The following is a 12534-nucleotide window of genomic DNA, read 5'->3' as shown; positions in this document are numbered from 1 at the left end:
CATGGATTTTCCAGCACAATCATTAATAACAGACAAACTATTTTTGATGGAAAAACTGTATTTATGACTAACACTTATGCTTACTGAAGTTGACTTAAAAAGAAAAAATAAATACTCAGCCCCTTGTCTAAGACATCATCATAACAGCAAAAAAATCCCAGGAATTTCAGAAATCAAACTCTCTTTGCCATATTCAAAAGTAGTACCTAAATACTTTATTAGGTCACATGATTTTTTTTTTTTTTTTTTTGCTTTTTCTCTCAGATTATGACAACTAAGCCAGCCTCAAGTCTTGTGTGTTTGTTTGTCTTATCTCAGACTCAAGTTCTTCTATTTTCTTTTTAATATGAGGCGTGATCCCATTGTTCATTGCAGCACTATTTACAATTGCTAGAACATGGAAGCAACCTAGATGTCCATCTACAGATGAATGGATAAAGAAGTTGAGATACATATACATAATGCAATATTATTCAGCCTTAAAAAGAAATGCATTTGAGTCAGTTCTGATGATGTGGATGAACCTAGAATCTATTATACAGAGTGAAGTGAGTCAGAAAGATAAAGATAAAGATAGTATTCTAACACATATATATATGAAATCTAGAAGAATGGTACTGAAGAACTTATTTACAGGGCAGCAATGGAGAAACAAACATAGAGAATAGACTTATGGACACGGGGAGAGGGGAAGAGAGCGTGAGAAGTATGGAAAGAGTAACATGGAAACTTACATTACCATATGTAAAATAGATAGCTAATGGGAATTTGCTGTATGGCTCAGGAAACTCAAACAGGGGCTCTCTATCAACCTAGAGGGGTGGGATGGGAGGGAGGTTCAAAAGGGAGAGGATATATGTATACCTATGGCTGATTCATGTTGAGGTTTGACAGAAAACAACAAAATTCTGTAAAGCAATTATCCTTCAATAAAAAAAAATTTTAAAATGAGGCATGATTGGCTATAGAAAGGCAAATGTATCATATCTTATATATCTCCTCTTAGAATTCTATAAAGTCTTCTTGAATGCCATATACTTATTACAATTCTAATTATTGTTGTTTAGTTGCTAAGTCAAGTCTGACTCTTTTGCAACTGTATGGACTTTACAATTCTAGTACCAATGGCCTAAACTATTTGATTTGGCATTGGTTTAGAGTTAACGGCACATTCTATATTAAACCTCATCGCCAGCAGTTAACCTAAATCATTTGAGGATGAGTTTTAATTTTAGAATAATCAAATTTGGGGACTCTTTCTTTAAATAAAGTAAATCTAAAATAACAAAGACTTGTTTGATTTCTTGAGAAATGGCATAATATAGAGAAGAGAATGTGGAATTTGGCTAGATTTGCTTTTGCTCTTCGTCTCTTTCTCTCCCAGATTATGTGATCTCAGTCAAGTAATTTATATTCCAGATGCTAATTTTCTTCTCATTAAAATATCATAGTAACGCCACTGACATTATAGCGTGTTAGGTCCAGGTGGTACTTGCACTGGCAAGCTGAGAACCATAGAGCAGGGGCTCCCTTCCTCCACTTCCTCACTTAGAGATGCATTTTGACAGCAGTTTCCAAAGAAGCATTTAGGAATACTCTAAGCAAAGCCATCACCACTGAAATAAATGGATAACACCCCAAGGTACAACTCTGAACATAGTGCTTATATGGATATATGAGCTCTAGTTCACTTGCTAAAAATACCATGGGGACCACTTAACCCTGGGGTATAAGACTAACAATAACCACAACAGCAAAAGCTATGTACACCATTAGGATAAATTCCTTATTCACATTAACGATGAATATGAATTCATTTATTCCTCCCTAGGACCCAATGAGATACATGTTATACATTTGCAGTTTATAGCCCAGGATGTGAAGTTGTAGAGATTAAAAATTTTCCTAAGGTCAGAAATTGAGCATCAGAGCTGGGATATTTTTTTTTTCCAGACTAGTAAATATTAAAGTAATTGCTGAAGGAAAAATATTTACGTTACAATTCTTCCTTCAACTGTAAGGTTTCCCCAAAATGGGTGAGGGTCTAACAACTCAGAGAGACACAGGAGAAAATGTGGCATGACATACAGAAAGATGTGGAGTCAGTCTGCAGAAGGACACAAGGAAGGCTGACACTGACATTCTGAATACTCAGGGTGACATCAATATGTCATGTACCATAAATCTGAGTGGGCCACTGTATATACTGCTATGACTATTCTTCTGGATTATGGTTAATAATTAAAATTATTCTTCCCAAGTATGAAAATAGCCTTTGTTTCCAAAGGGTCAAAAATACCACAGATAGGATCCTGCTATTCAAATTAAATTCAACTTAGCACAATCCATTCAGATGATTCTTCCTGAAGTCAAGCTTTTCAAGGCGGGGATGAAGAGCAGGTTGGGAGCAGTCATGATTGTCTACTTTGATCGCTATTACCAGTATAGTCCTGGTAGAAAGCAGGAAATGAAAGATGGATTCCCAAACATAATCAAGAAACAAGCTGGATGAAATGAGAATGAAGGGCATGAGGCTGTTGGGCAGGGGCAGCTGTTCTGTGCCTATATGGACTTAATTTAGCTATTAGACACCATTTAGTGGTAAAGAATCTACCCACAATGCAAGAGACACAGGTCCGATCCCTGGGTCGGGAAGATCCCCTGGAGAAGGGAATGGCAACCCACTCCAGTATTCTTGCCTGGGAAATCCCATGGACAGAGGAGCCTGGTGGGCCACCGTCAATGGGATCACAGAGAGTCAGACACAACTTAGTGACCAAACAACAACAATAACAAAACCCTAATGCAACTCTGTCATAGTCCTGCCCCTTCCATGTTTATAGGCTGTTACCTGAGCCCTTAGATTTGTCTTTTAACCTATAATTAATATAATGAAAATATATAAACTGAACTTCAGCTTTTGAATATGACACAGAGAAAGAATTCATCCAGTTGGGATGAGCATGGAATCACTCTGCAATTACTAATGAGATCACTCATTCCCACATTTGGGAAGGTTTTTGCCTCTCCTAAAAGAAACAACATTCAGAAACACTGTACAACTGTTTTGTCCTTACACTGGGGAGGCACTGAGCATACAAAAATAAAGAAAATCAAAAATTCCTGCACTCACAGCACTTATTCTACTTGGGAAAGACAGGCAAATTATAAAGCAATCAAAAAACACAATCTCTCTATTTGTGATTAATACTAAGATGACAATTGAATGGGATGATACGCCTGAGAGTGCCAGGGTAGGGGTGAGGTTAGATGGTCTCAGAAAGCATTTCTGAGCTGCGGTTTTTGCTGAGGTATGAGTGCTCCAACACTGCCAGTCATACTGAGATTTGAAAGAAATATCTGTTCTTGCTGTTTCCTTTGCTTGGAATGAGTCTGGGTTAATCAAGGTGCAGGAGATAGTGGTATGGCTGCAAAATGGTGAACGAAGAGAGAATAGTAAGAAGTTAAGGAACAGTGCTAGTGGGTCAATCATCTACAGTGGGGCAAAGAAAGAAGGTTATATTATATTTTAAGGGAGAGGGAAAGCCACTGGAGTACTTAAAGCATAGGAATGATAAGATCTGACTTGGGTTTTTAAAATATAATTTTATTTCTTCTAAGGATGGATGGTGCTGGAGAAGGCTCTTGAGCCTTGAGCTTGAATCCTTGAGCCTTGAGCCTTGAGTCCACTGAACAGCAAGGAGATCAAACTAGTCAATCCTAAAGGAAATCAACCCTGAATATTCACTGGAAGGACTAATGCTGATGCTGAAGTTCCAATACTTTGGCCACCTGATGCAAAGAGCCAACTAACTGGAAAAGACTGATGCTGGGAAAGATTGAAGGCAGGAGAAGAGGGTGACAGAGGATGAGATGGTTGGATGGCATCACTGATTCAATGGACATGAGTTTGAGCAAACTCCAGGAGATAGTGAAAGACAGGGAAGCCTGCTGTGCTGCAGTCCATGGATTCACAAAGAATTGGATATGACTTAGTGACTGAACAACAAGGATGGATTTCAAGGTGATCAGAATGGACATAGAGAGTGAATTAGTAAGTTGTTGAGGTGATCCAGATTGCCATGGACATGGGTAGCAGTGCTTTGTGTTGGAATGTGTTTTGGAAATAGAGACGTGCAGGGACTTCTGGATGGCCTGCACATGAGGGTAAAGAGGAAAATTAAGCTCTCTTGGGATTTGGACTGAATGTCTATGTGTTTTACTGAATTTGGAAAACCTGGTCTGGGTTGGGGGCAGCTCAAGAGAAGCTGAAAAACTGCTTCTAATAATGGGCATTCAGGAAGAATTCTGCTTGGCAACATAAACTTTGAAATCCCTGTTACCAATTCAAGGGAAGATGGATGCTGAGTAAACAGATGGACACAAATGTCTTCATCTAAGAGGAGAGACAGGCTGGAGCTGGAGGTAAATATTTGGAAATTTGTGAGTCACTAGCTAAGAGGTGAGATCCAAACTCATTCTCTCTGGCTGTCATTAGAGGGAGGAAAAAAGAAATGGTGATAAGAGAATTCATTGGAAGGAGCACAGTTTGAGCTCACGTGCGTGCAGGTGACTACCCATGGTGGCAGCTCTCTAAGCTCTCCATGCCCAGCCCCTCCTCTTGGGGACTTTCCAGGACAGCTGCTAACTGAGAAGTCCCCTTGGACACACCACTCTGGTAGGACAATGATCTTCCCTGTGAAAAGCTTCCCCCTCCTCCTTCTGGGGCCGTAGACATCCCATCTGGCCAGGACCTGAGGCAGCCAGGCTGGCAGGCCAGCTGAGTCATGCCTCCCTCCTCAACTTCTTCTTCACTCTCATCCCCCAAACCAGTCAGTGTCCAGCTGGAACTGCTGATGAGACATAAAGAGACTCACCATTCAAAGTCCCAGTCAGCACAGACACAGGGTTCTGAGACCACTGTCCCTGAGGAGTCTCGGCCCAGGGCACACTGAGCTCCTGGCTTGCGTTTCTTGAATATTTTCCTTTCTCCCATGACGCAAGGCTCCCCCTTAGGAAGAAAGTCCACAGTGAGAGAGGCAGAAAAACACAAAAGACAGTAAAATAAGCCAGCATTAGTCTTTGCATTCTCTTTTGGTCACTTTATGTAGAAATCTCCCTTCCAGGAACCATTCAGGAGTATTCAAGCTTAAAAGACTGATCTTTTACTACCAGGCAAGAGGAGCAGTGTGGAAGACTGGACTATTACTGTCCCTCCACCCAACCTGGCCTGTGATGTCTGCTTCTCCACCTCTACAGAGAATGCACACACTCCAGTCATCCCCACAGACCACTTGGCAATTGCCTGAATTGCCGTAAATTCCAGTGGAAAGTAATCCACTGTTGGCATCTTTTTCACATCATCTTCAGAGTGAAACTGAAGTGGACTCGATATGTTCCCTCTCTATGATAAACAACCATGCCCGAGTCCTTATTCCTAGTCAAGAACAAAAAGAGAAGAAATTGGTACAAATTATAAGGACTCAATGGTTCTGAAGACAAAAGAATTCTGCCTGTGTTGAATAGCACTAAATATCTGCCTTGCTAGAGTCCCTCGCCCTCAGCTTTCTTTGGTGTCCTGTTCCCAGTGCTCCTGGGCCCCAACTTCAGGATGGCCTGAGAAATGCTCCCACTGTTTCCATTAGAAGGTAAGATGATCAAACCGTTAGAGGGTGTGCTGGTTTTCTGGGCTTCATTTTCCATGGGTAGCACTAAAACCCCAGGTCATCACTGCTGCCCCTCTTCCAGGCTGCTTGGTGATTTCAATGAGTAGATCAGGATTCCAGGGTGCACAGCAGTTCCAAAATATCATATGCCCTTGCTCAACCTGGTGTATGAATTCCAACCCCACCCCCACAATTCACCATTTTCCCCAGATGGCCCACGACTTCCCTCCTCCAAATAGGAAGACCCAACAGGACCAAACAGGGCTTGCAGTGGCCCCTGCTTCCAGGAGCCAGGATTCCCAAGCCGGTGTTGTACCTGATTGAGCAGGTGCCAGGTCTGATAGTCCTCCTTGCTACAGTGTCGGCTGAAGATTGATTTGTAGTCCACCTTCACCAACTGCCATTCTGAGCGGAGGCTGAAGTGGCCAAAAACTCTAAGTGTTTATGGAAGGAAGGAGAAAGACAAGCAGAGAGTCCCATAGTCAGTCACTAAAATGCAAAGACTAGAGAGAGAGGACTGAATTACAGCCTGGATTTTAAAGATTCTTCCAAAACCAAGTGTTGGAAGTCCATTGATGGTAAAGTCCACTGCCCACACAACTCCAGCCAACTGACATGGTATTCACTGTGGATTTAAAATCATATATATATATATATATATATATATATATATAATTGCTTTTGAATATATATATTTGCAAAATTAATATGTGTGCTTTATAGGAAGAATATGAAGTATAAAAAGGTATACAGAAGGAAAAACTTTTCCGGTTGTCTACAATCTTCTACACAGGTATTAATTTGATAGCCAGCCTTCTTCTTAATACAAGCAACTACTGTTATATCCACTGATGTCCAAAGGCAGGGTTTCAGTTTTCTCATCTGTAAAGTAAAATTTATGTGTGTATTTTTCTTTTGGGGGCGGGGGTTGGATTAGCTAATCTAAAGTACGATCCTGCCAACTCCAAAATTCTGACTGAATCTAAGCATGTTTTAGTTGAAATTGTCACCACTTAACTCACATGAATATCACCTTCTCTCCCTCTTCCCTGAAAAATCAGTCATCTCATAAAAAGAACTCATATTTATGTAAATCAAAAAAGCACACTGTCTGCATGACTTAGATAATCAATACTGACCTTTTCAAAGTCCAGCAGTTGATAGCCCTATAAATATGAATGATCAATCGTTTCTAGAAAAATAGGAAAAAGACTGATCACCCATACTCCACTCGGGTGGCATGTCTTATAATTACTATGCAAGGCATCTATCACAGTGATGTAAAGGGGAGACCAGTCATGTCCAGAACCAAAACCCACTGAAGTCTTTCAAGGAACTGGATGGCTTCCATCCCAGTAAGACTTAATCAGAGTCCTAGCTCTGAATTCTCCTTTTCCCAAATTCAAATATTCTTATGGTGACACCTAAAATACTAACTGCCCTCAAGAGACACTTCCTTCTGCTCTCTGAAAGATGAGGAAGCTTTGGGAGGGATGGAGTGGATTAAACCTGTGAAATGCAGTAAAAATTGTTTTGTAGATTATATAACTTAAAATACACTGTAGGAAATAACTTTTAATGTTTAAAAGCTATGACAAACCTAGACCATGTATTAAAAAGCAGAGATATTACTTTGCTAACAAAGGTCCATATAGTCAAAGCTATGGTTTTTCCAGTAGTCATGTATGGATGTGAGAGTTGGACCATAGAGAAGGCTGAGTGCCAAAGAATTGATGCTTTCAAACTGTGGTCTGGAGAAGACTCTTTATAGAGAGTCCCTTGGACAGCAAGGAGATCAAACTAGTAGATGCTAAAGGAAATAAACCCTGAATATTCAGCTTCAGCTTCAGCTTAATGCTGAAGCTGAAGTTCCAATACTTTGACCACCTGATGCAAAATGCCTACTCACTGGAAAAGACCCTGATGCTAGGAAAGACTGAGGGCAGAAGGAGAAGAGGGGCGACAGAGGAGGAGATGATTGGATGGCATCATCAACTCAATGGACATAAGCTTAAGCCAACTCTCAGAGATTGTGAAGATCCAGGAAGCCTGGTGTGCTGTGTAGTCCATGGGAGCACAAAGAGTCAGACACCACTGGGCGAGGCTGAACAGCAACAACAATAATCATTTACACATTAAATAAAGCTTTTTAGATCTTTGTCTGAGGAAAAAAAGATTAAATAGACTTCAAGGGAAAGACTGGTTTTCTCCTTTAGTAAAACTGTATGGTCTTTGCATGAACCTTACCTCACTCCTGACTAGTAGGAGCTGAGGGGTTAGAATATCCTAGATTGTGTGGCCAGTACTATGCGGGGTACCTGCTCTGCCATCCTTTCTGTTCCATCACATTCTTGCTACATTTAGTAGCAAATATAATATATCTATGCCAAGTCTATATTAAAGTATTTCTACCATTTACTAATAGATCTGATACAGTTCATGGAAAGGTCATGAGTCAATCAAATTTCAATCTTTAACAAAACACTTCTTTTTTATAAAAAGTTTCTATTTGTTTTAAGAGAGGAGAATAAGGGTAAGAGCTCATCAAAAAACAAAGAAACAGTGGGAGAAACTTTGAGGAATGTCTTCTTCCCTCCTTATCCAACCTATCTAAATCCTCCCACATTCGAATGCCACCTCCTCTAGAAAGTCTTCTCTGATTAGAGTACCCTGAGTAACAGGATATTAGTGATGCTAAACAAAAAATAAACACTTCTGCCTACTCTGCATAGTTTACAGTTATTGTATGGATCACAAAATACATTATGTCAGATTAATCACATTTCTTTCTATGGTAAGATAACTAGGCAGACAGAAGAAGGAAATATGAGGCACACGGTTTACCCGGATATCAATGAGGCATCTACAGAGTCTGCTGCTGCAGTCTTGAAGAAAAGATGAAAAATATAAGCCAGGTGCTGGTAAAATTACGTGGCTGAACAGGACCCAATTAAGGCATTAAAATCAACCAGGAGGGAGGGGGTGTGTAGTCAGCTGTATCTGCAGCTGTCTGCTCTTCCTTGTTCATCATTTTTATTAATGACTTTATGACATGGAAATAATGGTCATCATTGAAAATTGCATTTTCTGATGACACAAAACTGGAAGAAACAGTCAATATGCTTGATGGCAGAATAAGGAACCAAAAAGCTCTTGACAGATTAAAGAGACAGGCTGAATTTAATAACATGTGACGTAAGAGGGAAAAAACTGTCAGGTCCTTCCCTGGCAACTACATAAGTATTGGATAAAAGAAATGCGACTTGTTGCAGCCCAGGATAAATAATGATGATGATGACAATGAGGATGGTAGTTTAAGAATTTTCATATACAATGTGATTAACATAAGTAAACACTTTAGAGACCAAAAATACTTAAGATAATCTTAGAATGCATTAATGAATGAAAAATATTGTATATTACCTAGAACAAAGAGGCAATGTCCTGGTCTGTTTTACACTGACTAAATCACAAAGGAAAATTTTACTTAGTGTTGAGTGTCAGCTTTAATGCATAGAATAGACTGAGTATCTCCAGAATTGGGGGCTTTGGTAGTGGTGGTGGAGTTTTTATCTCTTGAAATTTTAAATAAAAATATGCATTTATTGGGATGTGTTTGTTTATCCATGGAGAAGTTACATATCTTTTATCAGATTTTCAAAAGGGTTCACAGTTCCCAAAGTTTAAGGACCATTGAAAAAAAGAGGATTAAGATGATGGACTAGATTAAATAGTGGATCCCCAAAGAGATATGACCACATTCTATTCCCTGTAACCTGTGAATGTGGCAGGTTAACTGCAAAAAAGTCTTTGCAGATGTGGGTTAAGAATCTCAAGATAAAATCATCCTGGCCCTAAGTCCAATGACAAGTGTGCTTATAAAAGATACAAAGAAGAGAGACATGTAGAGACGTGAAGCCTATGTGAAGACAGAGGTGAAGACGAGTTACACAGACATAAGCTAAGAAACACCTGGAGCCACCAAAAGATGGAACAAGCCTAGAATGAATTCTATTTCTTTTTCCATTTCATCTAAATTAAGGTTTATTCTTAAATGCCACCCAGTTTGTAGCAATCTGTTACGGGAGGCACAAATATAAGAAATAATAAATAAAATGAAATAATAAAAAAAGAAATAATACAAAAGGTGCTATGATTCGAGGCCAATTTTCAGCTACCAATCCAAGAAGTGGTGTAAACACTATGGCTGGTTAACCTGGAGATGACTTAGGGAAGGGTCAGGGGAGTGAAGACCAATAAACAGGTGCTCCAGGGAGATGTCTACAGTATTAAAAAATAACAGAAAATAAAAGTTCAGAAGTTTACAAAATAGGAGAGATTGTTCTAATGGACAAAGTTGCCCACACAGGAAACGAATAGCTCAAGAGTTAGTAACCAGAGAATCTCACCCTCAGACTTCATCATTTCCCAGGGCTGATGCTGAGGAGGATGCAGGAAACATCCAAGTACATAGCTGAACTGACACTGAGCCTCTAAGCAGGTCCACGGTGTTGGTCCTCCCAACTCTTTGGGATATCTGTTTCTGATCCCAGGGTGCTCATTTCAGAACTGAACACAATAGGTGCCCAGTCGGGACTTGGGGACTAATTCAGATTCTTCTCTTCTGCAATCCTGGCAGGTCACTTCCTTTCATCTACATTTCTTTGATATCTGTGACAGATTTCCTTGTACCATGTTTCCTAGGTCTTTCCCCAAACTCTAAATTGACTCACTAATATTTCCATTTGAAAGTTGGCTAGTCTGCTTCTCCCATGGGGTCACTTTCATGTGCCAGATGCAAAATTTTAAACATTTAATGCTAGCATTACTAGCTTTGTTCATTTTCTCACTGGACCCCAACTAAGATTAGTAGGGTAAAATCTCTTGGCAACGTTCAGACACTGATGTACTTCCATTATCAGTTCATGGTGGACTCCTTCCTGTGGGGCATGAGTGACTCTGATACAGGGTCTCTCTTTTGCAGAGATGTGGCTTCCCTAATTCTGTTCAATATTGAATTCACTCACTGATCTGATTAGAGTCGTGGAAGATGAAATGACAGAAACACAGCAAACTAAGTAGGAGATAAAATAAGGACTTATTTAATTTCAAGCATTTTTCAACCCTTTTCATATCTAACCTTAGAACATATGTTAATATTCCCAACAGGATCTGTAGAAGTGAGAACCCCGTAGAGAAGTCAGAGGGATTAGAAAACAAGCCCCTCACTTTGGGGTGATAAACACTAATTAGATCTACTTGGTCCTGGATTGGAGAAAGAGAAAGTCTAGACTGCTTTTAAATAATAGTATAAGAACAAAATTTCTCTGGTAAAAACTCCTCATCTCCTTAGGGAAATGTTCCCCTGAGCTTATGACCAATAAACTAGGAATAGCATACTCATCCCACTTGTGGTAACTTTTTGGGAAACAAAAAGTTTAATTTAATTGTATTTAATTTTCTTGTATTTTTGGTCAAATTTGTATCAGTGAGTTAGAAAGCTCCGTAAAGCTGGCAAGGTTCTTATACTTCTTTGGACCACATAAAAGCTTTCAATTGTGGTTGCTTGACAAAGAATGGCTGACTCCTGAGTACTAGTGGACCAAGCAATTCTAGAGCGTGGCTTCATTTTCAAGTCTGACAAAGAAAAGCCAATTCTTAGCATAGCCAAACCACAGTCATCCACAGCCGTACTTTCTTGCCATTATCAAGATAAACTATTCTGACCTCTGTTTTTTCAGAAATGTATTCCTAGTCTCCCTTAACTCAAAGTATATTTTCATCAACATAATCAAAACCCTGAGATAATGTATGGAAATATCTTGAAAATCCCAGTTGATAATAAGTGTTCATTCCTATCTCCATCATTCTCATTGTTGGGACCCCCATAGAGTCATACCCAAGACCCTGCTCATCAAGAGGTTTCAATAAGGTTGGCTCAAAATTCCCTTTCCAAGGTAAATACTAACCTCAAATGCAGGGCTTCTTTGTCTTTTGTGTGTGTGTGTGTGTGTGTGTGTGTGTGTGTGTGTGTGTGACATCTTCTATACAGCCTTGGAGAAAGTAGATAACTCATACAAAAATACAGATGACTGTCTGGAAAGGGTAGGCTACTCTTTAGTTCCTCTGAAGAAGCTACTCCCAACCATAGAACAAAACAAATGAATTCTCAGAGCCATTTCTCACAATATGGATTTTCAGGAAAAATCAATTAAAATTTATTACTTCTGTGTTTCTTTTTCTTTTTACCTTGTCACCTGTATTTTTTTTTTTTTCATGAGAGTTTTTGGCTCCACTCAAGATTCACCTACTTCTTGGGCTTTACAAACCTGAGAGCATCTCTATCCTTCTTTAACCTCCTCTGTTGCTATGTCTGTGCTGTTGTGACTCTGGTCACAAAGTGTCCTCCTAAGCTCTTGTGTGGTTGTTTAACTTTTAACATACAGGTAGTCTGGGCATGGCAATACCAGGTAAGGGAATAGAAGACTTGTCTTTTCCTAGTCCTTGTCTACTACTAAATTAGCGAGGTGACTTTGAGCAAATCACTTCATCTCTCAAGCTTTCAGCTTCCTTACACAACATTTTTATTCAGTGACACATATACTGAAAGGATGGGATGCAAAAATTGTCTAGATGAAACATGGCTCATTAAAAACAATTTCCAAGAGTTTATTTTCTTTTAATCCTTATGTTTACTTTGAGGTGAACGAACTATTTCCTGGTGACCCCATACACAAAGGATTTAACTATTAGAGTCACTAACCTTTTAATCTTTGCCTCCACTGGCACTTCTTTCATATAATAGATGCTCAATAAATAGTTCTGGGTTGATTAAGGGGTAGAATTAATCTATCAAAATTGTCTACTT

General features: G+C 39.5%; 1 protein-coding gene across 1 annotated transcript in view; it reads right to left on the bottom strand.

Moving 5' to 3' along the window:
- SORCS3 (sortilin related VPS10 domain containing receptor 3) overlaps nucleotides 1-12534 on the bottom strand; it is a 466176-nt gene that overhangs the window by 52803 nt on the left and 400839 nt on the right. The window contains exons 16-17 of the mRNA XM_055561093.1: nucleotides 5983-6100; nucleotides 4878-5011 (exon numbers count right to left, since the gene is read on the bottom strand). Of these exons, the coding sequence (XP_055417068.1) occupies nucleotides 4878-5011; nucleotides 5983-6100 (252 nt within the window). The remainder of the gene's footprint in view (nucleotides 1-4877; nucleotides 5012-5982; nucleotides 6101-12534) is intronic.

Source organism: Bubalus kerabau, chromosome 22, assembly GCF_029407905.1.
Source record: "Bubalus kerabau isolate K-KA32 ecotype Philippines breed swamp buffalo chromosome 22, PCC_UOA_SB_1v2, whole genome shotgun sequence".
In the NCBI taxonomy this organism is placed as follows: Eukaryota; Metazoa; Chordata; class Mammalia; order Artiodactyla; family Bovidae; genus Bubalus; species Bubalus kerabau.
The sequence above is the reverse complement of the archived record's forward strand: the minus strand, read 5'-3'. Positions and strand labels throughout refer to the sequence as shown.